The sequence below is a fragment of the Bufo bufo genome, chromosome 2 (genome assembly GCF_905171765.1).
Source record: "Bufo bufo chromosome 2, aBufBuf1.1, whole genome shotgun sequence".
NCBI classification, from domain to species: domain Eukaryota; kingdom Metazoa; phylum Chordata; class Amphibia; order Anura; family Bufonidae; genus Bufo; species Bufo bufo.
In genome coordinates, this window is record NC_053390.1 from 574,303,755 (window position 1) to 574,328,050 (window position 24,296).

Consider the following 24,296-nt stretch of genomic DNA (forward strand, 5'->3'; position numbering starts at 1 on the left):
TGTTCAATGTTTCAGTACTTTTTGCACAACTTGCTGTTCTCTAGCAAGGAGCTTTAAAGGAAAATTCACAACAGGTGTTTGATCTATGAATCGCCCAAAACATTTCAATTACAATTGGCATTTAAACAGTTCTCCTTATCTTGCTTTTCACATTTAGACATCATGAGACCAAGACGACACCTAACAATTGATCAACAGTACCTCACCATTGTGAGGCTTCAAGCAGGATGTTCTCAGATTTAAGTTGTCACTGAGCTTAGAGTGTCACAGAGTGTAATCAGCAGGTTGCAACAGAGATACAGAGAAACTGGAAGAGTAACAGGAAGGCATAGAAGTGGGCGTCCTTTGGCCACATCCAACACTGATAACCTCTTCATTGTGAACAATGTACATGTCTGGATTTTAGCACCTTTTTCATTAAAGCATCTATATGTTATTTGGAAGCTGGATCTCCCTCTTCACTTATATTTCTACTATTGCTTAGTTCCTGGCGAATATCCGTGCTTCCATTTCAACCTGGGACCAGGTGAGCCTCGACAATTGCTTTTCATAAATGCCACACAACTCCATGCACATTTAAGGGAGGTGTGAGGCACCCAAGTGTCATGTCAGACCATTAGAAACTGTTTACTGCTTGCTAGACAACCTGCAAAGGTACCTGACTAAACCACCATGCACAGGCATCATTGTCTTGCAAGGGCCAAGGAGCATTTATGGACGAGGGACCAGTGGGCCTCAGTGCTGTTCACTGATGAAAGTTGATTCACGCTGCCCAAATGCCTGGGGTAAGGACATTTGGACGCTGCGCTGGGACACGTAAGTGGATGTGGTCGCTGATGGTGCTTGCGAAGGTCCAGGTGCAGGGTAGGGGGCATCCGGGCCTACGCCTTTGACAGGGGATTGGCTAGCACGTAACACAGGGGAAGAGGAGGCATCCCACTTATTATGGAGCTTGTATGCCATGTGGTGGATTATGCTGGTGGTGGTGAGGTTGCTAGTGTTCACGCCCCGGCTCATTTTGGTACGGCACAGGTAGCAAACTACGTCCCAACAGCAGCACATCTGGGGTATTTCTGCCCCTGTGGACAATCAGGACAGGTGGAACTTTTATAAATTAAATTAAAAAAAATGAGACAAATGGCCCCTATAAAGACCTCCCCCAACACAAACACTGTGCAATGTTTTTCTGTGCTGCGGACAGAAGGAACAGGTGGTGGTCTTTTGGAGACCAATTTCTTCTATATGTAATCTAATTTCTATTTTCTGTTCCTGCAGTTTCAGGCGTGCGGTTTCCACTTGACTACGATCCCCTTGTGCCTTAAGCTGCCCGTTCCTTAACACAGACAGGGTCTTTAGGGTTTACCTGTATGTAGAGCAGTTTAGGTAGCATTTTCTAAAACTACCATGCGCCACCGCCGCCAGTTTGGTTCTAGCGTCTCTCTCCGGTCGGCGGAACTGCCGGCTCCGGATTGGAAGTAGTGTTTTAAACTAAAGTTATTAATCACTTTCTTACCTCCTTGACAGAAAACCAGGGGAAGTTCTACTTTGAACTTCCCCTGCATAGTTTTTTATTCTCCTTTTTACTCTGTGCTGTAAGGCTCTCTGATGTCAGAGTGAGGCGGAAGATTGTTCTCCTCCCCTCTCTGCTATTTAAGAAGCTCATTGCAGCGTACTCAAGTTAGGTGTAGAAATGTTCCTGGGTGTTGTAGTGCAATAGACACTAACCTGAGACGGCTGACTCTCTGCAAGAGCAGGTGATGATGAGAAATGTTCGTGACGCCAGTGCCAATTAAACGGTGGCACGCCGTTTGCTGATAGCAGGAATAACTGAGGAACCACGTGATGTTAAAGCAGAACTCAAACTTTAGTAGTCATCATATAGGGACAATAACGGAAACGCAGTTCCTTTGCAGACAGTTGATTTTCGGTACAGTTGATGCAGGCAATATATGTATAGCAAGGGGACTTCAGAGTGTTAAACACAGGACTTGTAGTACAGGCAGCTTGCACTCTATTCCTGACTGATCCTGGAACATATAAACTCTTCTCCAAGGTCCAATGCCCTAGCTCTGGCGTATATCCTTGGTTTTATCTTTATCAAGTACCTCCTCTGTTGTCTTGAGTACCTCTTGCTTTCCTTGACATGCCTCTGTCTCTCTCTCAGCTTCCTCAGGCTCTTTAACTGAGGTGTTCCTGCTTCTGCATAGGTGAACTCAGGAGGGGAACCTTCTCTTTGAATCTGGAACCCGGTTACAGGGACAGCAATACCCTCTCCTGGTCTGCAGGCTTCCGGCCTGGACTTGACTCTGACATAGTCTAAACTCCAACTGCTGTAGACTGACTTTTTAGACTCCCACTACAGACTCTAGACTAGACTGACTTTTCCTTCCCTGACTGGGCCTTATATATACTAGGGCTCCCTAGCTCCCTCTAGTGACTAAGAGCTGGAATGACACCCCTAGCAGGCCTGTACATGCAAATCTCACAGTAACAGGAAAATACATAGCATTACATTACATTTTATAAAGATGACTTATACCAACTTCCCCATAAATAAGGGGGGGGACGACAGCACACAAGTGACCCCTCTGTAGTGACGGGCCTTACAGTCCCCGTACACTACATACCCCACTGCTTTAAGCTGAGTACGACCTCGTACTCCATCAGGGCTCGCCCAACTGGAATCTTTACCTGAAACAGAAAAAGAGACATGCAGGCATACATATATGTCACTTATCTGCATTTACATTCATATCAGGTCCAATTGGCAAAGGTGAAGTGTGGTGACAAGGGGCGTCGTTCTCTTCTTCTCAGGATAGTGAATGGAACTGGGGCGCTGACCTGGCACAGCGTAACATTATAACCAGGATAGTCCATGACAATGAATAAGTCCATAATAGAACAGCAAAATAGATAAAACAGTATAAAAGTTCTTGGAGGCTCAAAGAACAAACATGAGTCCGTACCCAGGTTATTTTCCTATTAAATCACAGAGGCTCTCATGCGGTGGAGTCCATCTCTGGGCACATTTCCTTTAAAAAGAGTAAGAATCTCAGAGGCTCAGGTTCTTTTGAGTCTATCTCCGGGCACGGTTCCTTAGTATCAAGTTGCACAATATAAAACAAGTGCTGTAATACCCCTGATCAACCTGAAAAGGGAGGTAAGGGTAAAAGGTGCAACAAAGGAACAGGCACAACTTGGCGTGGGATAGCAAAAGCAGGCAGGAGATCCTGGAAACAAACTTGGCTTTGTTGACCTTGTGATTTCAGTGGTTAACACCTACCACTGAGCCGTGGATGAACTGGCAGCAGCAACAAAGAACCAGAAAACATAGGACTCCTGGAAGGGTTAACAACATCATTCTTTGGTGAAATAAATCAAAGGTCTAGCAGGCTGATTCACAGTGGCATGTCATAATCACCCGGCTCTGCTGGCAAATATGGCCTGTAGTAGTCCTCTACAGGAGGATGTGCCCACATCACGGTGTCAGGGGGCAGCTGTAAAGTGAAGGGGCCCCTGATAGGTATTGGCCCCATAGGCCTAGGGGTAAACACTCTTGTGGACCGTACCGGTCCCGGCATAATGATTGTGGGTTGTGCTGCATTGGGTACCGCCGCCGCAAGCGGTCCGGTGGGCTCTGTGCAGCAATTCCCAGGAATAGTGGGTCTTCTTTGGGGCCTGGACGGAGCAGTGTTAGCAGACGGTGTTTTACGGGTGGTGACAGGCACCCTTACCTCGTCTCCTTTAGGCGGCGTCTGGATCCTGGTGGTGGCAATCTTGCGCAGCTCCCGCAACTTTTCCTCCAGCCGGACAATCTGGTCACCGATGCTTTCCGTGTCGGAATCGCTGTCCTCTGCTGGCGCCGCCGGCGCAGGTACAGTACACGATGCGTCGGACGCGGCCGCTGCAGGCTCCGGTGGAGCATCTGGTCTCCGACCTTTACGGATATTTTCCAGGGTAACGCTGAGTCCTTTTAAATTTTCTAAGTCCTGGATTGTCTTCTCCCGTCGAGGCAGCTCGGGGGAAGGATAGGGGCTCACCCATTTTTCCAACACGGTTGGCTGCCAGAAGACATTAGGCCCAATGAAGGAGCCCCGCTCTTGGAAGGCGTGATGGGCCGGCTCTGGAGAGCGTTCAGGTTCCCGCTCGCAGCCAGAGTAGTCTTCTACTGCCTCCCAGTCCTCAGGTTCTCGCTTGGGACGGGTCACGGCAGTTGCATAAGGGCCTCTCAGGCTCTCGGCAGGGGTGAACTCCACTTCCTCTCCCTCGCGGAGGCTGTGCTGATAGGAAGGGAGGTAGTCTCTCTTGACAGATCTTCTGTTAACATACAAGTCTCTGCCAGTCAGATAATCTTGGATGAACCCGTAGCCACGGGTTTTGTCAAAGGACACCACCAACCCCTTTCTCCTTTCCAGGCGGGGCTGGGTGTCGGTGTGTCGTTCATGGATAGTCTTGGTCAATTCCTCATAATAGATTTTAGTCTTTGTATTCCGCTTTATAGCGGCCTCCCGGATCTCTGCCATTAGTGAAGACCACTTGAAAGAGGGCTGAAAGAAGTCTCTCCAGGAGCCATAGCAGGGCTCCGGTTCTTTCTCCCGTGGCGGGCAGGCGGGTCTCTCCGGTCCCGGAGAGTAGGCCGGCGGAGCCTCCTCTGGCTCTACACCAATATCAGTCATCTTTGGTATTTCAGGCGTGGACGTTGCAGCAAAGCGGTGCTCACTCTCCAACATGCTCGATCCTTCTCTGGAGAGCTATAGGGTGGCGCCAATAAGATCAGCCAGCTCCTCCCATTGCACTGGGAGGCCGCCCCCCAGGTATTCCAGTATGGGGAAGGCGGAGTCCATGCTGGCCGACATGCAAATGTCCAGATAAGCAGTGGCGCCTGACCTTGAACTCCTTCCCTCTATTTCCTCAGAAAGGCGCCAATTTTTCCCGCTTTTTCGGGATGAAGATGACGCAGCAGCTATTTCAGTAGCCTCAGCGGCCATCTTTGGTAGAAACGCTGTCTATTCACTGACAGCAAGCAGGATGGTAAAAAGTCCATAAAACCACACTCCGGTGTGGCGATTTCTTTCCTCTTGATAGCGCAACACTGCACAGCGCTTTTTAGAGGTGTTAGGCACACTTTGGGTATGTTTTTCAGTCCACAAAGTCCACTTTAATAAAACAGGCAATTTGTCACTTTGGTCACAGGGCAACTGTATAAGGCACAAAGTTCACGCTTCTTACACTAGAAAGCGTGCGTATCCTGTTCGTGACGCCAAAAGAGAGGTGCAGCGTACTCAAGTTAGGTGTAGAAATGTTCCTGGGTGTTGTAGTGCAATAGACACTAACCTGAGACGGCTGACTCTCTGCAAGGGCAGGTGATGATGAGAAATGTTCGTGACGCCAGTGCCAATTAAACGGTGGCACGCCGTTTGCTGATAGCAGGAATAACTGAGGAACCACGTGATGTTAAAGCAGAACTCAAACTTTAGTAGTCATCATATAGGGACAATAACGGAAACACAGTTCCTTTGCAGACAGTTGATTTTCGGTACAGTTGATGCAGGCAATATATGTATAGCAAGGGGACTTCAGAGTGTTAAACACAGGACTTGTAGTACAGGCAGCTTGCACTCTATTCCTGACTGATCCTGGAACATATAAACTCTTCTCCAAGGTCCAATGCCCTAGCTCTGGCGTATATCCTTGGTTTTATCTTTATCAAGTACCTCCTCTGTTGTCTTGAGTACCTCTTGCTTTCCTTGACATGCCTCTGTCTCTCTCTCAGCTTCCTCAGGCTCTTTAACTGAGGTGTTCCTGCTTCTGCATAGGTGAACTCAGGAGGGGAACCTTCTCTTTGAATCTGGAACCCGGTTACAGGGACAGCAATACCCTCTCCTGGTCTGCAGGCTTCCGGCCTGGACTTGACTCTGACATAATCTAAACTCCAACTGCTGTAGACTGACTTTTTAGACTCCCACTACAGACTCTAGACTAGACTGACTTTTCCTTCCCTGACTGGGCCTTATATATACTAGGGCTCCCTAGCTCCCTCTAGTGACTAAGAGCTGGAATGACACCCCTAGCAGGCCTGTACATGCAAATCTCACAGTAACAGGGAAATACATAGCATTACATTACATTTTATAAAGATGACTTATACCAACTTCCCCATAAATAAGGGGGGGGACGACAGCACATAAGTGACCCCTCTGTAGTGATGGGCCTTACAGTCCCCGTACACTACATCATTCTCCTTCAGCTGTCTCTCTGTTCACTCCTTGTTGTGAGAGTTGCTGATGCCTTAGTGCTGACATGGTTGTGCTCACGCACGATTCTGTGCTGATGCTTCTGAGAAACACTCCTAGCTGATGCTACCTGCTAATTCTCCAGCCGCCTCGGCTGCTGCAGCTATCCGCTATTTTCTTCAATAGTTTTTTCTGAATTCTTTTAAATGTCTTCTCCGGGCTCGGGGGAGGTGCCCTATTCGGGACGGAAGACCTCCAAAACACAGGCACCTGACGTGTTGGGGCTGTAGCGCCTTGCTGCCTGACGACTATATATATAGCAAATTTCAAAGTTGTTGCCCCCCTTCAGATCCTGAGCCCCATTCTCTGGACATGATAACCTGGGTAAAAGAATTCATGGGCAAGTCCATAACTGACGCATTAGCCCAGAAAAGGCCTAGACATGGTTCTCCTAGGAGATCTTCGTCTTTTGGAGAAGACCTGATGATTGTTGATGAAGCCCATTCCTCGGCTTCAGATAGTGAGGAAGATGAGGACACTACCACCCAGATATTCCCGGTGGAAAAGGTTTAGCGACTATTGAGATCCATCAGGTCAAGGGACCAGGATGTTGATCAAGGGGAAGCTTCTACATCCAACTTTAGGGGGCCTAGGGCCTTCAAAGTGGAAGAGTCGCTCAGAAGTTTGATGACAACTGAATGGAAGCATCCAGAGAAGGGACCGGTAATATCTAAAAGGTTCAGAACCTTATACCCCCTAGTCCAAAGTCAGCTGGACCAATGGGTCCTTCTCCCAAGGTGGATTTAGCCATATCCAAGCTGTCAAGATGCACAGTGGTTCCCTCTGAGGATAGTTCTAATCTACAGGATCCACTAAATATAAGAGTTGAATGCACTTTAAGAAGAAACTATTCTGCTGCATCCGCCTCTGCCTCAGTTGCGTCCTTCGAGGTTGCTAATTTTCTCAGGAAGAAGCTCCTGGAAATTCAAACAGATGTAAACTCATAGCTAGAACTGATATCAGTTCTCAGTTCAGGTCTGCTCTTTTGGGAGCGGATTTCTTGAGTGAGGCAGCATCTTAACAGCTTAGGTTGGCTTTAAAGTCGATGGCTCTTTCTGTAGCCAGTAGGAGGCCCCTCTGGCTCAGACCCTGGAAGGCAGACAATGCCTCTAGGTACAATCTCTGTGGTCTCCCTTACGAACCAGGGAGACTATTTGGGTCTGAGCTAGATAGGATTATGGAGGGACTCTCTGATATAAAAGGAATGTGTCTCCCTCAGCAATCCTCTAGGGGGAGAGATAGGCAATTTAGGGTACCCAGATCCCAATCCTACCATAGATCTCACAGAGGACAACGCTCTCGTGGCAGAGAAAATCCTCGCACCCAGGACCCTAAGGAGAAAAAGTTGAGCCTTTGACGCCATCTCTACTCCTCTGGCAGATCTTATTGTAGACCAAATTATTCCCCCAGGCTTGCTCACTCCTGTAGGCGGACGTCTCCGCCATTTCCCCAAAAAATGGGAACAAAGACTTTCTGACCAGTAGGTCTTTCAAGTTATAAGAGAGGGGAACAGAATATGCTTTTTTAGCTCCTCCTCCTTCAAGGTTTGTGAGGATCTCACTCCTCTCTTCTGTAAAACAGGCGTGCTTAGAACAATCCATCATTCTTTACCTACAAAAGGAAGCGCTAGAGGAAGTGCCCTCTGCAGAAAAAGGATCCCGAGTGTATTCCCCCGTGTTTCTTGTACCCAAGCCGGACAGGAGCTGGCAAATGATAATAGATCTCAGTTACCTGAACCACTTTATAACCCAAAAGCGGTTCAGAATGGAGACCATTTGCTCGGTCATAGAAGCTCTTCAAACAAGGGACCTCATGGTCACCATAGACCTCAAGGATGCATATCTTCATGTACCCGTTCATCCGGATCACAGAAGATACCTACGGATTGCTGTGTCTTTGAGGGGCACTGTCAGACATTTTCAGTTTGCTGTCCTGCCTTTTAGAATCTCTTTTGCCCCCCACACCTTCACAAAGACTGTGGTCGCTATAGTGGCAGCCTTGAGGCTAGAGGGTTTAGAGATTATTCCTTATCTAGACGACTAGCTACTAAAAGCCGCGTCTCTAGAGGTGTTGCAGAACCATCTTCATTGGGCTTTTACTTTTCTCCAGCATTTAGGCTGGATAATAAATTGTGAAAAATCTGAAATCGTACCTGCAACATCAAGAAGATTCTTGGGGTTCATAATAGACTCCTCTCGGATGACTCTCTCCCTCACTCCGGAGAGACGCCAAAAGCTAATCAGAGCCGCAGTTTTTCTAATGGTCCCCCGTGTGGTTTCCATCAGAACCTTAATGAAGATGTTGGGCCACATGTCAGCAACTGCAGAGGCAGTCTCTTGGGCCCTAGCACACTTGCGCCCTCTTCAGTCAAAAGTGTTGGGTCTGTGGAACCGCAACCCTACTTTGTTAGACAAGAAATGCTCCCTGTCTCCTCGGGTATGCTGTGGAAGCAGCTTAAAGATGGGAGGTCCTTGATTCCACCCCGTTGGATCATGTTGACCACAGATGCATCCCTTCTAGGTTGGGGAGCCTATCTGGAAGAAGTTCCAGTACAAGGTACTTGGACTCCCCAAGAGAGCCAAATGTCATCAAACTTAAGAGAATTAAGTATACAATATGTGAGAGAGAATCTAAATCGCACATCCTTATTACTATGCTTTTGATATAACAACTGTTCTAAATTTCAGCATGATAAAACATGGCTATACAGCACTATAATAAATAAATTGCTATGCACTATTAGGAGGCATTAGTATACAGTTTGATCAAAGAGCATAGGCCTACTTACCACGACAAGGTTGCCTCTTTTAAGTGGGGACCTACTCTAACTTTGGCGCGGCGCAGTGCGGCAACCATCGCGCCCCCACACCGCTCCAGCAGGCAATGGGACCCGGTAGCCACACAGCGCCCACTGTGCGGCAAAGCCATCTAGGCCCCGGGTCCCACCACTTCACCAGCACAGCACAAAAGCAGCGACGGCCACCGTCCAGCACCGCATAATGTGAACTGGTGCAAAGAGCTCACCTGTTCACTGCCTCTCAGGAACACCAACTGAGATTTGGTAGGAATTTTAAACCCTATGCAGACTTCTGCTAATTAAAAGCACCTGAGCCGAATGGGGAGGAGTGCTGATCCAGAGGGGGGGGAAGAAAAGTCTAAGAGAATTAAGAGCGGTCCGGTTGGAGCTCCTACACTTCGTGCCTCAAGTCCAGGGCAAGGCAGTGAGAGTTTGCTAGAACAATATGACGACAGTATTCTACATAAACAGACAGGGAGGAACGAGATCTCAAACTCTCCTCCAGGAAGTGGGATGGATCCTGTCTTGGGCAGAAAAAAACCTTACCCACCGGGCCACAGTTTACATCAGAGGAACTCTCAATGTGGTGGCGGATCGCCTAAGTCGAAATCTTCCGGTGCCAGGAGAGTGGTCCCTAAGCAAAGAAGTCTTTCATCAGATTATGCAACGGTGCGGAATGCCAGAGATCGATCTTATGGTGACAAGGTTCAACGCCAAGGTGGACAGATTCTGCTCCCTCTACAGGGAGGACAATCCTTGGGCGGTGGATGCTCTGTCCATTCCATGGAGGTTCAGGCTGGCCTATGTATTCCCTCCAGTTTCCATGATACCAACAGTATTGATGAAACTCAGGCAAGACCAGACTTCAGTGATCGCCATAATATCTTTCTGGCCGAAGAGGTCTTGGTTCACCCAGCTCAGGCACATGAGCCAGGGCCAATATTGGAAGCTTCCCCTGAGGCAGAACCTAGTACATCTGGCAGGGTCCTGCCTAGACTTGAAGAGTCTCAACCTGACCGTCTGGAGGTTGTTCGCCCCCTTCTAGAGTCTAGAGCAGGGGTACTCAACTAGTTTTATTAAAGGTCCACATACCTGGGTCTGCAGTCAGGTGAAGGTCCGAGCTGAACGCCAACAGTAAAGATGCCATGCGATCATGTGATCCATGCGCGTGGGGCGCTCTGACGTTATAGTGGAGCGCCCCGGGTAAGTCCCAGAATTAGTAATGGCCACATTAGTGCCCCAGTAAGAATAATGCCCCCAGTAAGAATAATGTCCCCATTAGTGCCCCCAGTAAGAGTAATGCCCCCATTAGTGCCCCCCTTCTCTGCTTTTGCAAAAAAATAAAATAAAATTTGCATTCACCTGGCTGCGGTGAACATTCGCTGCTGACTGCAAGCTCAGGATGACGTCTTGTAGGTCCTGTCTTGAGCTTTTAGTCAGCAGGGAGTGCTCTCCACAGCGTGAGCAAATGGAGGTGGAGGTACCGTAATTTTATTAATTTTTTTACTAGCACAAGTTGCGGTGGAGGTAACGGCTGTACTAATGGGCATTCCATGATGGAAGCGCTCATTAGTAAGGGTACTTTCACACTTGCAGAAGGACGGATCCGACAGGCTGCTCACCCTGTCAGATCCATTTTGCCACTACTTCGCCGTGCCGCTGCTCTGTGCCCATCGACTATAATGGGGATGGGGGCAGAGCTACGGCGCTGCACCGTGAGAGGCCGCCAGACTAAAAGTACTACATGTCCGACTTTTTCGTCTGGCGGCCTCACGCCGTGCACTGCCATGCTGCACCGTAGCTCCACTCCCGCTATAGTCAATGGGGAGTGGCAGTCCGGCGAAATAGCGGCAGGACGGATCTGACAGGGTGAACAGCCTGTCGGATCCGTCCTGCCGCAAGTGTGAAAGTACCCTAACAGTCCTTACAGGAAAATTCTGGCACCGGCAAGGGAACTAAAATACCAGCCTTGCTGGTGAACTACTGGCCGGGTGGCAACCCAAGCCACAGAACAGACATATGATAGTTTTGTTCCGCATCCAATTCCCATTATTGGGGGATTGGATGCGGCCCCTTAATTACAATGGGGCCCCAAGAGATGCAGACAGCACACTGTGTGCTGTCTGCATCTTTTTCCGCTCCATTGAAACTAAGGGGTCCGCATCCAATGCCCCAATAATGGGAATTGGATGCGGAACAAAACTATCATGGTTTGATGGGGCTTAATCACTTTATTTAATCAGGTTACCTAAAGAAGATGGCCCAGGGGAGATGGGAACATGACACTGGAGTCAGTGACGTGTTCCCGCCTCTCTGTAGCCCTCTCCACGCACCCCTTACTTTCCAAATGTGACATTTATTTCATAGGTGGCAGTGGTGATGTCCCTCCCCTCTCCAGCAGCACGTAAGTGTCCTTTGGAGCTTGAAGCTCCCTTATGTGCTGCCGCTGCTGCAGGGGAGGAGGGACCTGTGAGCGCACTGAGGGAGAAAGCGCTGGTGCCTGCATGTGGAGGGAGCCGTCTCTCACTGCGCCCCTGGGAAGGAGGAAGTTTGCCGGTAAGCTCCGCCTCTTGCACGTACCAGAGTGTGCAGGAGGAGGAGCGCTATATGTGGAGGGAGCCGGCCTGTCTCACTGCGCTCTGGGACAGGAGGAAGTGCGCCGGTAAGCTCCTCCTCCTGCACGGCACAGTGTGCAGGAGATAGTGATGGGAAGTTCGGATCTTTTAGGTGAATCGGTTCATTTGAATCAGCTCATTCGGATCAGAATCGGATCTTCGGTTCACTTGGCGAGTCAGACTGCTGAGCTGACTCGCAAGTGAACTGAAGACTCTAGGTGCCGGTGCGCATGCGCAGCTGCTGACTCAGTCAGTGACACTGCAGTGAGTCGGCTCTTCAGCTCTCTGAAGTTGAACTCGTCTCTGATTAGTATTGAGTGAGTCAGGAAGAGTGATTTTTTTATAGTAAAGGGAAGCTGAGGCTGACGTTGGACAGGCGGACAGGAGGAAGCTGTCACTGTGGTGTGCAATGTGAATTGTTGTCTGTTGTGCATTGTTCCCCACAGTGACAACAGTCTGACACTGACAGTAGTACAACGAACCAAGTGATGTGAAATGTGAATGCACAGGGAAAACTATGTGCTGAACTGTGTCATCTGTCCCTTCTCTTATCTCTCTGCTCCTTATCACTGCTGCAACAAGAGCCGACAGCCTCAGTGTGACCTGTTCTACAGTCTGACTCACGGCCTCAGTGTGACCTGTTCTACAGTCTGACAGCCTCAGTGTGACCTGTTCTACAGTCTGACTCACGGCTCTTTTAACTCAATGAATCGAATGAGTCACTGACTGAGTCGGATCTTTAGGTTCTTGTGACTCATTCCATTCATTTAGACTCCCTGACCCTGCACTAAGAGAGGACTGAGTCAGAGCTGCTAGTGTGCTGTGCTTGCCTCGCCCCCTCAGCTCTGGTCGGTGATTGGTTGGTGGGCGGGGAGGGGAGGGGCTGGCAGAAGCAGCTTCCACTCTAAGATCATATTACTGACTCCTCCCAGTCCCGCCCTCAGGCTCCTGCTGCCAGCGTGAGGTGAGCTGAGCGTCTCTGTCAGCATTGCTGTGTGCTGTGACTGAGCTGAGCCGGTTCAAACGGATCGGATCACTCTGAACTGAATCGATTGGAGGAGCGCTCTGAAGGATGGCCGGGGTCCGGACAACTGGCGGCCGCGGTCCGTATTTGGACCGCGGTCCGCCAGTTGAGTACCCCTGGTCTAGAGGGTTTTCTGCGAGGGTCCCGAGGACTTTATCTCATTACAGATCGGTATCTACCAACAAAGCCTATTCCAAAATTGCAAGGATTTTTCTGCAGTGATGTGCCCTAAATGTGGTGTCCTTTTGGATCCCCCTCTTTCTTCCGTTCTTCAGTTCCCTCAGGATGGATTAGACAAAGGTCTCAAACCCTCAACCTTAAGAGTGCATACCTCAGCTTTGTCTGCAGTTTTGGGAAAGCCGTTTTCTCAGGACCCTCTAATCAAAAGGTTCCTTAAAGGAGACGAAAGACTGCAACCTAGGATCCTGACTGAGCCATATACCTCAGTGGGATCAGTCAGTTGTGCTCAGGGGGTTATGCTCTCCCCCCTTTGAGCCCCTTCAGAGCGTGGCTTTAAAGTTTTTGTCTTGGAAAACCAGTTTTTTGCTTGCCATTACTTCATCAAAGAGAATCAGAGAATTGCAGGCCTTGTCTGCTGTGGAGCCATATACTCTATTCTTACCAGATAGAGTCCTCCTGCGGTTTCTCCCTACCTTTGTTCCTAAGGTACCTTCTTTCCACAATTTAAACCAGGTCATTTCTTTACCAGTTTTTTTATCCATCTCCAGTGTCGGAAGAAGAGCAGGTCCTACAGACCCTAGATGTTGCCAGAAGTATGAGGATATACCTAGAAAGAACTAAAGACTTTTGAAGATTTGAGAATTTTTTCATTTTTTTTGCCGGAATGAACCAAGGTCTTAAAACTTCTAAACCGACATTAAGCCATTGGATCAAAGAGCCCTTCAGAGTAGCTTTTATCGATCAGGGATTGGCGCCCCCTGCTTTTATCCACGCTCATTCTACCGGAGCTGTAGCTGCCTCTGTGGCTCAGAGGAGCCTAGTACCTTACAGCACATTTGTGCTGCTGCCTCATGGAGTTCCCACTCTACATTTGTATTAAGGCTGGTTACAGCCTGCATTTGTGGGCGGGGCTGCGGGCCTACTTATTCCCTCGCGACCTCACCTCCAGGACGGTCGCTTCAGGCTGGCTTCTCCGTTCCGCCCTGTCACTTTCGGTTCGCGGTCGCGTCACTTCCGGGTAAGTCTCGGCTCCCTGGGCTGCCTCGGCTGGGGGCAGCGTTCGTGCATCGCCCGGTCGGGCTCGGCCGGTCCTTCTCTTCTCTCCAGCTCCGGGGGAGCCTCCTCTTGTCAGGTCTGTTTTGGTCCACAGCGGGGTTTGGCGGGTCCGGCGCCCGCAGCGCTTCAGGTGGTGGCGGACTGTTCCGCTCGGCTCCCCTGCGCCTCAGGTCTTCAGCGGTGTAGCAGAGCTGGAGTATGATAAAAAAAAAAAAAAAAAAGCACGCACTGCTCTGCTGCCTATGTTCAATTTTCTTATGTCTTTGTTTTATCCAGCAGGTTCCTCAAATGTTATGTGGTTCCCTATATGCATATAGACATATTCCTCAATGCCATCCCCATCTGACTCTCATTGCCATGTCCATAACACTTGTTGTGCCGCCCTCCTGTGCACGCGTGCACCTCTGCATCCCTTGCTGCCTTCCTGTGTGCTCATTTGTGGCGCGGTGGTGTGGTGTCGCCTCCCGTGCACGCGTGGTCGGCTCCACTCGTGTGTCACCCTCCGGGCACATTACAGGGCTTAGTAGCATGGGGCTGTCCTCCGTGCTCGGGTTCCTGGCATTGCTGCCGTGCCGCCCCTTTGTGCACAGGCGCGGGGCTCTGCCAGCTTTCCGGACTGGCGCGTGCATGGAGGAGGGCGGTATAGCTCTTAATCAGGCCTTCCTTTCGTGCTCGGAATGCTGTTTTCAGGCTGTCTCGTACCATGTCGAGCTCAGGGTTTTCTTGTTTCTCTGGTCATGTCTGGGTGCTGATAAGTTTTTTCCCATATGAACAGGACTGCGGTTTCAGGGTTTCCAGACTTCCCGTTCAGCCAGGTAGCGACTCTTCAAGTTTCTGGGTTCTCCAGGTATCTTGCATATGTTATTGTACTATCTCCACAGTGTCGTTTTGCTCTCACATGTCATAGGTGGTCTACCGCGACCGCCCAGGCTCGTTTTTTGCTATCTTCCTGGTTCGCCCAGGCTCTTTTTCTGTCATCCTGGGTCGCCCAGACTTATATCATTCCAGTCTTCTTGGTTCGCTCGGGCTCGCCTTATCGCTGTCTTCCTGGCTCGCGCCCAGGTTCACGCTGTCTCTGTCGTCCTGGATCGCCCAGGCTCGCTCTGTTCCTGTCGTCCTGGATCGCCCAGGCTCGCTCTGTTCCTGTCGTCCTGGATCACCCAGGCTCGCTCTGTTCCTGTCGTCCTGGATCGCCCAGGCTCGTTCTGTTCCTGTCGTCCTGGATCCCCCAGGCTCGCTCTGTCTCTGTCGTCCTGGATCGCCCAGGCTTGCTCTGTCCCTGTCGTCCTGGATCGCCCAGGCTCGCTCTGTCCCTGTCGTCCTGGATCGCCCAGGCTCGCTCTGTCCCTGTCTTCCTGGTTCGCCCAGGCTCACGCTGTCCCTGTCATCCTGGATCGCCCAGGCTCGCTCTGTCCCTGTCGTCCTGGATCGCCCAGGCTCGCTCTGTGCCTGTCGTCCTTGATTCACCCATTCACGTTCCTTATAGGCGCTCTTGAGCACGTCAGGTCCACCTGGTCAGACACCTCTCAGTTAACTCCTGTTGCTAGGGTCATTTTCCTTCCGCTTTGCACAGGCATCTGTTCCGGTCTGCCTCTACCTGGATCACCAGGTCCCGTTTCTCGCCTTCCGTGCTCCTGCTCGCTCGGGTCACCTCGTGGTCACGGCACGTGCCTATTCTAGAATTTCTTCACTCGACTCACCCAGGTCCTTACAGCAGGCACCAGAGGCGTTCAGTTCCTCTTGTCGCCTGTTCACCCAACCCGCCCTCTGCACTTTCCGGCCTTTTCCCAGCACTCGGCATTTCGCCCGTGGTCTCTCTCTCGTCCACGGTCCTCTCCCATCTTTGCTCCCCACCTTGGTCCTCCTTTTCTTTTCTTCTTTCGCTGGTCGGCTCCTAAAGCGGTGTTTATTCGTTCCTGTCTTTGCTTACGTCCACAGGTAAATTTTTCCCCGTACTCTCTCCAGTACCCTCCTGTAGCGAGTTCCGGTTCTGCGCGATTCGGGTTCAAGATGTCACAACCATCGGATATTGAGGACTCCTTCTCGGGTCCCGGCTCATCAGTTTCAGGGCACGCTGGGAGCCCATCTCTCAGGCGTTGGACTGTCCCTAAACTCATCGCTGAGCTGAATAAGAAGGGTATTCCCCATCCAGCTTCGGCCCGAAAGGCGGAACTCTATCGCCTCCTGAGGACCGAGCCAGGGAGCGGCAATTCCCAGTCCTCCCTCTCTTCCATCCAGCTTTCGCTGCACCAGCTGCAAGCCACCATCAGCAGCCTCGTCGGTTCTTTGGCGGACGTCCAATCCAGAGTTGCGGAGCTGGAGTCTCGTGGCTCAGATGATCCCCCGTCCGCAATCACTGCGATTGTTCCCTCGTCTTCCCAGGAGCCTGCGTTGGGTACGCTCAGCGCTGGTCCTGTTGTTGCCCCAGCCTACTTTGTCCCTGAGGGTATTAAGAAGGACATTTTAGCTGGGAAGGACATCAACTTGGCGTCCATCCTGATAGCTTCCCAGGATGTGGCCGAAAATAGAGTTATTAACTGCGGGGAGGTTGCAGTGCTACTCAGGGCCAAAGATGCCCGCCTGAATAGAAAGCTTTCTATTCCAGAGTTCGTGCTGGCATTTAGCCTTTATCGCGATGTGGTCTGCTCAGCCCATCCGCTCAGGCGGGAGGAACTGGATACATATCTTTACCGCCTGACGGATCTGGGATACAAATATGGCGGCTTTAATTTTTACGATTATCATCGTTCTTTTTCCGCCAAGGCTGCGGCAGCCTTGGTCCAGTTTCAATTTGTCACCAACTGGGCCATATTGGACATGGAGCTCTTTTTCCGACACTTTGCCGGGCTGAGAGCTCCCACCTGCACGACATGCCAGTCCATCTTGCACACGGCCGACTGGTGCCCCCTGCTGGCCACTCCGGGTCTTGACCGGGCCCTTCCGGGTCCTTCCGGCCAAAGAAGCCAGCCGTCCGTGGACAAGTTGGGCAGGCCCATCGTGTTCCTAGGACAGAGCCAGGTCTGCAACAATTTTAATGCAGGCGGGTGCGGTTTCGGCAGCTGCAGAGCCTTACACGTCTGCTCCCTGTGCTTTAGGGCTCACCCCCGTTCTTCCTGTCCTAAGAAACCCTCTAAGTCGTGACTAGCCGACATCAACGTCGACTTGCTGGCTGTCCTCTTACAGGAGCACCCCGATCAGCATCTGGTCCAGTTCCTCCTTTCAGGATTCAGGAGGGGTTTCCACACTGGGTTGATTGCCCTCCCTCTTGAGTCCTGGGAGGGGAAAAACCTGCAGTCAGCCATGCACGATACGGGCGCAGTCGACAGCTTGTTGTTGACAGAAGTCCAGAAAGGGTTCCTGCTGGGCCCATTCGACTCCATCCCTTTTGATGTCTGGAGGATTAGCCCGATCGGGTTAGTCTCCAAGCAATCCTCAAATAAAAAAAGGTTAATTTACGACCTGTCTGCGCCCCATATGTCCTCCACACCCAGCTTGAATTCCCTGATTCCATCAGAAGAGTTCACAATGTCCTATTCCACCATAGGGAAAGCAATCAAATTCATTTTGCAGTCAGGAAGAGGGGCCCTTCTCGCTAAGGCACATATAGCGGATGCCTTCAAGTTGCTTCCTATCGCACCTCATCTCTGGGGATTTTATGGCATTAAGTGGGGTCATAAGTATTATTTTGCCAATAGACTTACCTTTGGCTCCAAGAGCAGCCCTTGGTTATTTGACCAGTTCGCGGGCGCTCTGCACTGGATCTTGGGTCACCACGGGGGTTTGGATATGGTCATCCACTATCTCGACGACTACTTAATTGTCCAAGACCCCCGGGGTGAAGCCTCCGGGCTGGACGTCCTCCTCCAGCTGTTTTCCAGTCTCCAGGTTCCAGTCGCTACTTCCAAGACCGAGGGCCCTAGCACGAGGGTCACCTTCCTGGGCATCGTGTTAGATTCCGTCGCCATGGAGGCTAGTCTTCCGGAGGCGAAATTGTCTAGGATCAGGGCTGCAGTCTCCACCGCGGCTTCCTCCCGGGTTCTTACCAAGCTGGAGTTGCAGTCTCTCCTGGGTTCCCTCAATTTCGCCTCCCGGATCATGCCCCAGGGGAGATCCTTCATGTCTAGGCTGCTCTCTCTTCTCCCCTCGGCACAGGACCAGGATTCCGTCGTCCATCTTGACAACCAAGCGGTCGCGGATCTCCTCATGTGGCACTCCTTTCTGACTTCCTGGAATGGCATTTCCCTTTTCGTGCCCTCCTTGGATGCCTTTTCCCCAAGGATTCAGTCCGACGCCGCCGCCTCTCGCGGGTTTGCGGCCATTTTTCACCCACACTGGCTGGTTGGCAAGTGGCCGGCGGAATTCTCCCTCGATGGCGAGTCCCTCAAATCTTCCCCTCTTCTGGAGCTGTACCCGCTGGTGGCGGCCGCCCAGGTCTGGGGCCCCCTCTGGGCCAACAAACCCGTAGCTTTCATCACGGGTAGCCTAATCCTGGTAGAGGTTCTCTCCAAAGGCAGGGCCAAATCACCTAGGATCATGTCCCTCCTCCGCAGGTTGGTTTGGCTTTCCCTACGGCACAACTTTCATATATTCCCTTCCCACATCGCGGGGGCTGAGAATGTGGCAGCGGACGCCTTGTCCCGTTTTAACTACACCGTCTTCTTCCAGGCAATGCCAGACGCAGATCCGGTGGGCACGCCTGTTCCCCCCCTGGGCCTCCTGACCATGGACTAGGACAGCTGGTGGCATCCGCAAAGAAGTTGGTCCAGGGATCCTTGGCTAAGAACACCGCCAGGAACTATCTCACGGGCAACAAGGCGTTCCGGCGCTTCATGCTCAGCCACCCGCAGAACGGCCAGGACTATGTGACCTTTGTCATGGCATTCATCGCCCACTGCCATCTCCACCTACACCTCACTTCCAATTCCATCAAGGGGTACCTAGCAGGTGTCCAGCACTACAGACTGCTTGCCGATCCCACCTGCCAATCAATCTTGGCCAACCAGGCGGTGAAGGCAACCCTTAGGGGCATACAAAAAATCAGCCCATGCCCAGTAGCGCGGAGATTTCTGGGGAGTTATCTCAAAGTCTGTCACTAGCCCTAGACGGTTCCCCCTTTGGGCACCCAGCAAGCCTTGTCATCAAGGCTGCAATATATCTCGGGTTTTATGGCTTCCTAAGACCAGGGGAATTTACTTCCAGTGCCTTGATGCGCTCCACCCTCCTTAAACGCCATCTCGTCCGTCAAGGTGACCAGTTTCCCTTTTTCTCCCTTCGTCCAAGACTAGTCAATCAGGTCCTCCCGTCGAGATTAGGTTCTTTTCCACATCAAACTCCTGGTGCCCCGTCAAGGTACTGGGGGCCCTGACCGAGTTTCTCCTTCCTCTAGCACCAGAGGATCCGCTACTTCCCCTCCAGGGCAGACCTCTCTCCGCGTCCCAGTTCATGTCCCACATTCGCGCATTAGCGGCAGGGCTAGGGCATAACCCAGACACGATTTCAGGGCATTCTTTCCGTATAGGAGCCGCCTCTGCGGCCTCTAAACACCGGGTTCCCGCGCATATTATCCGCAGGATGGGGCGCTGGCGTTCTTCATGCTTTGCCAGGTATATACCTAACCCGCAGGTCGAGATTGCCAGGGCTTTTGGTTCACTGGCCTTGTAAGTTGTCCCGTTTACTCAATAAACATTTTTCACTCCTAACACGTTGGTAATCTTCTTGCCCACATATACAGGCCTACCCCGCTCTGGCTGCGGGCACAGTTCAGCCATAATAGATCTTGGAGGGTGGTAGCCCCCCCCCCCAACTCCAAGCTGACGTACACCTCAGCCCCTACCACAAGTATTAAGGCTGGTTACAGCCTGCATTTGTGGGCGGGGCTGCCGGCCTACTTATACCCTCGCGTCCTCACCTCCAGGACGATCGCTTCAGGCCCCACCCTCCCGACCCTTCTTTCTTTCATTCCACTCTCTTGGGTGGCCCACATATACAGGCCTACCCCGCTCTGGCTCCGGGCACAGTTCAGCCATAATAGATCTTGGAGGGTGGTAGGCCCCCCCCCCCCCCCAACTCCAAGCTGACGTACACCTCAGCCCCTACCACAAATAAGCCATTATAGGCTTGACTTAAGGAGTTCAGAACACACCGCCTTTGGCAGGTCTGTCTTGAATTCAGCTCAGCTGGAAGACCCTGCCTCATAGGTTCTCTTCTTCCTAAGTCCCCAGTTGTGCTGATGTTGGGACGTAAGGGAATCGTTAATTTCTAACGATAATTTGTTTTCCTTTAGTCCTAACAGCAGCACACGTATATCCCTCCCTTAAATTTTTTGTTTGTGTATTACTTAACAGTTTGCACAGTGTTTGTGTTGGGGGAGGTCTTAATAGGGGCCTATTTGGTTAATTATCACTTTATTTTGATTTAATTAATAAAAGTTCCACCTCTCCTGATTGTCCACAAGGGCAGTAATACCCCAGTTGTGCTGCTGTTAGGACTTAACGATTCTTTCAGCAAAAAAGCGCCATACTGCGGAAAACCTACCCCTTGGCAAGGGAGATTTCCGCAAGGGGGTGCTTCTTGGAACAGTTGCGGGCCTGTTTGGTGTGGCCCGCCTTCTCCCTTTTGCCACCCTACTGCCTCTTCCAGCCTGTTGCGGTGCTGCAGATCCCTTCCCCTCTGTACTGCTGTCCTCGCTCGGCTTTCAACCTTCCTAGGTTGGGTCAGTGACTTCATCGTCCACCACCTCCTCTTCCACTTCCTCACTCTGCTCATCCTCCTGACTTGTTGACCTTACCACAACCTCAGTGATTGACAACTGTGTCTCATCCTCTTCCTCAACCTCTTGAGACAGTAATTGCTATTGAATTATTGGCAATTGTGTCTCATCATTATCCATCTCATTAAACAGTAATTGTCATTCCCCACCGTTATTTTCTTGTGACTGTTGATGCTCAAGAGTTTGGGAATCAGGGCACAAGATCTGTCCCTCTTCAAGCGTGCTTGGCGAGAGGGCCAAATCAAGGAATGGCACTGAAAAGAGGTCCTCGGAATATCCAAGTGTGGGATCACTTGTTTGTCCAGACTCTCCATGGTGGGAGGAAGAAGGATCAGGGTGGGGATTGTGTTGTGCAGACTCTTGGCTACTGAAACTGTACTTGGTGGAAGACAGGGTGGTGCTTAACCGACTGGAAGCGTTATCTGCTGCAATCCAACCGACTACTGGTCGCACTGGTCTGACTTCAAGAGTGGTGTCCTGCGCCACCCTGCAAACTGGGACATGAAGCTAGGTATCATGGATGACTGTTTTTCTTGTGCTCTGGCAGCAGGCACAGTTTCAACGTGCCCAGGGCCACGGCCTCTGCGTGCACCATCAGCATCACTTCCACTTCCCTGTTCCTTACTGCTCACCTTCTTCATTTTAAATGTGATATATGCTTGAAAGTATGTCACATGTACAGTAGCGTAGGATTTGGGATTTAGAAATGTCACACAGGAGATATTCCGCAGATAATGTCAATGCTGTCACCAGCGGCTAATAAAAAATTACAGGGAATGTCACAGGTATTTGGGATGAGGAAACGTTACACAGGAGAGGTACCACCGGTAATGTCACTGTTTAAAGGGTCTACGTAAAAAGTACACTGTATGTAACAGCTAATCTCACTGTCAGAAGCGGACACCGTCTATTGAAAAAGCACACTGGATGTCACAGATACATTTTTTCAGTGCACACGTTACACTGCATATGTGGCGCTGGTAATGTCACTGTCCGAAGCGGGCACCGTCTATTGACAAAGTACACTGAATGTCACAGATATTTTTTGGATGCGCACACTTTACACAGGAGATGTGGCGCAGCTAATGTCACTGTTACTTAAAAGGACTTTTGGGTCTCTGAAGAGTTTTTCTAAAAAAAAAATTCCTATATCACTCCCTACACTGTCTGTCCCTTCCTCAGCACAGCTCTTCCTAAGACTGAGCCGAACTCGCATCATCGTTCCGGCCAGCCAATCACTGTAATGCCAGTAAACAACTTACCTGCACGTTTTTTGGCTGCATAGCAGCCAAGAAACGTACGGGGAGGAGACTCGAGCATTGCGTTCGAGCACATTCGGCCGAATACCGCCATGTGCAGAGCATCGAGATGCTCTAGCCGAACTGGTGTTTGGCCGAACATGCTCGATCAACACTACCCACCACTGTTGTTGGCTTTTTGTTGCATTCTTCTACTTAAATTACCTACTTTCATGATATAATATCACTGTAGCATGAACCTTTTACGTTTTACATAAATTTCAACCAAAAGCCGAATAGTGTATATTGTCCTAAACTTAAAAATAAATCAATAAATACATTTAAACTGTCTGGAGAAGCACCGAAATGTTAGGAATAGTATTTCACATTAGCACTCAGATATAAACCACCACTCTTTGTATTGTAAGACACATGTATGTGCTATTTTTCCAAACCCCCTTCCCCCCCCCCCCCCAAAAAAAAAAGAAGAAAGAAAAAAAAAAAACTGTCTAACCAGGGGCGGGATAAGTCCATCACCCTGGTAACCTAACCAAGTCTTCCAGTTTCAACTATTTGTTGCCCATACATTGCCAGTAGGTATTCAAAGTCCTTAAGTAAATGTGATTCAACAAAAAATAACATTTAACTCAGTGGTATTAAATTAACTATTTTAGCAATAATTAACCCTTTGCAGTGGTCCCCTGAGGCACTGCATAAGCAAGTACAATTTCAGCAGTTGAGTATTTCTTTATGCATGAATAATTATATTCAGACTGAATAGGTAATGCCATGATCTTTAAATGGAACAAATAACAGATATAGATTGCTCATGTAAATACCTAACATGTTTATGACTAATGTGTTTTCTCTTTAGTATCCGTACAGTGTTGACTGTTTGAAAAGACTGGTCCCAGTGAACATCTAATGAAGAAATCCTTAATGATGTCTTCTTGCAAGATGCAACATTCATTTATCACAAGAAATTTGATTAAATTCTATATTATAATTAAATGCTCTAATGCTACAAAATATGGTGGGAGTACACTGTATCCTCAATATATATCATGTTATTTAGATACACATCAGAAAAAAAAATGCATAAAGGGATTGTCAAGTCTTTTCTTACTTTTTCAAATTTCATTTTTAATTGTTTTCTCCTCCCGATCATTTGCTTCCTGGGAGCCTGTGTATGACAATGAGATTCAAAAAATACTATAGAGAGAATCCATGTGTCATGCACCACCCCTTTGGCCCTGTAGTAGGCATAACTCAGTGTATTAATTTTTGCCTGGAGTGATCTTTTAATTCATTGCTGGGACCATATCATAAAATGAGGACGGTGTTTCTGTCTCATTGTAATAAATGTCACTTGACCAATAAAGATCTCTGTGCTTATTTTTTCTGTCGGTTTTGCTTGCACCATGGATACTCTTACTAGAGATACAGTGTTCTTAAAGGGGTTGTCTTTCAGAAAGTAGGGAATGTGATAAAATCACAACTATAGCTCATTTACACTCCAGTGCAGTCACTCAAATGCTTCCATCTGGCTTTGTTGTTGACCTGGAGTGATGACATTGTGACTACTAACACATGACATAAAAAACCGAAATATCGCCAACAGGGGCATAACCCTATGACTCATGTGTGAGCACATAAAAGCCACACATGAACAATAAACACGTAAAATCATGCGGATGAGTACTGTGATAGAGACCCCACTAGAGACCCCACTTGGCCAGTAAAGTGCATCCAATCTATATATATATATATAAAAAAGGACGTGCATATGTGTGTATGTATGTGTGTATGTTCCATGAAAACTCAAAAACGTAACCATCCATTTCAACTAAACTTGGTATGCACATCCCTTGCTACCTGGAAAGAAATCTTGTGGGGGGTCTTAGCTCTCTAGGATGCACCGTTACCGAGATATTCCCCAAAAATGACCTGCATTAGCCAATTAAATCCTTAATAGAAACAATTGCTGCACACAGCTGATTCAATTTGCCATTAATCAGTGAAATGTATTATTCACAACTTGTTTTATGTTGCATACATGATCCAGTGGATGCCCATAGATCAGAGTCGATATAGGCCGAAACGTTCTGTACTTATACAATGTGACTCTGATCTATGGGCATCCACTGGATCATGTATGCGACATAAAACAAGTTGTGAATAATACATTTCACTGATTAATGGCAAATTAATGGCAAATTGTTTCTATTACGGATTACGACTAACAAGTCTTTTGCGAGCACCAGCGACAGCGGTGCTTCACTTTGTGATTACTTTCACTTAAATCCTAACTGCCATACACACGG

The 24,296-nt window shown here is 49.6% G+C and overlaps 1 protein-coding gene across 1 annotated transcript in view; it reads left to right on the forward strand.

Annotated features, from left to right (window-relative positions):
* The window catches only part of LOC120989840 (alcohol dehydrogenase 1-like), a 120,749-nt gene extending 97,382 nt beyond the window's left edge, over positions 1-23,367 (forward strand). Inside the window, exon 9 of the mRNA XM_040418196.1 lies at positions 22,847-23,367. Coding sequence (XP_040274130.1) covers positions 22,847-22,871 — 25 coding nt within the window. The 3' untranslated portion in view covers positions 22,872-23,367. The remainder of the gene's footprint in view (positions 1-22,846) is intronic.
* The last annotated feature ends 929 nt before the right edge of the window (positions 23,368-24,296 follow it).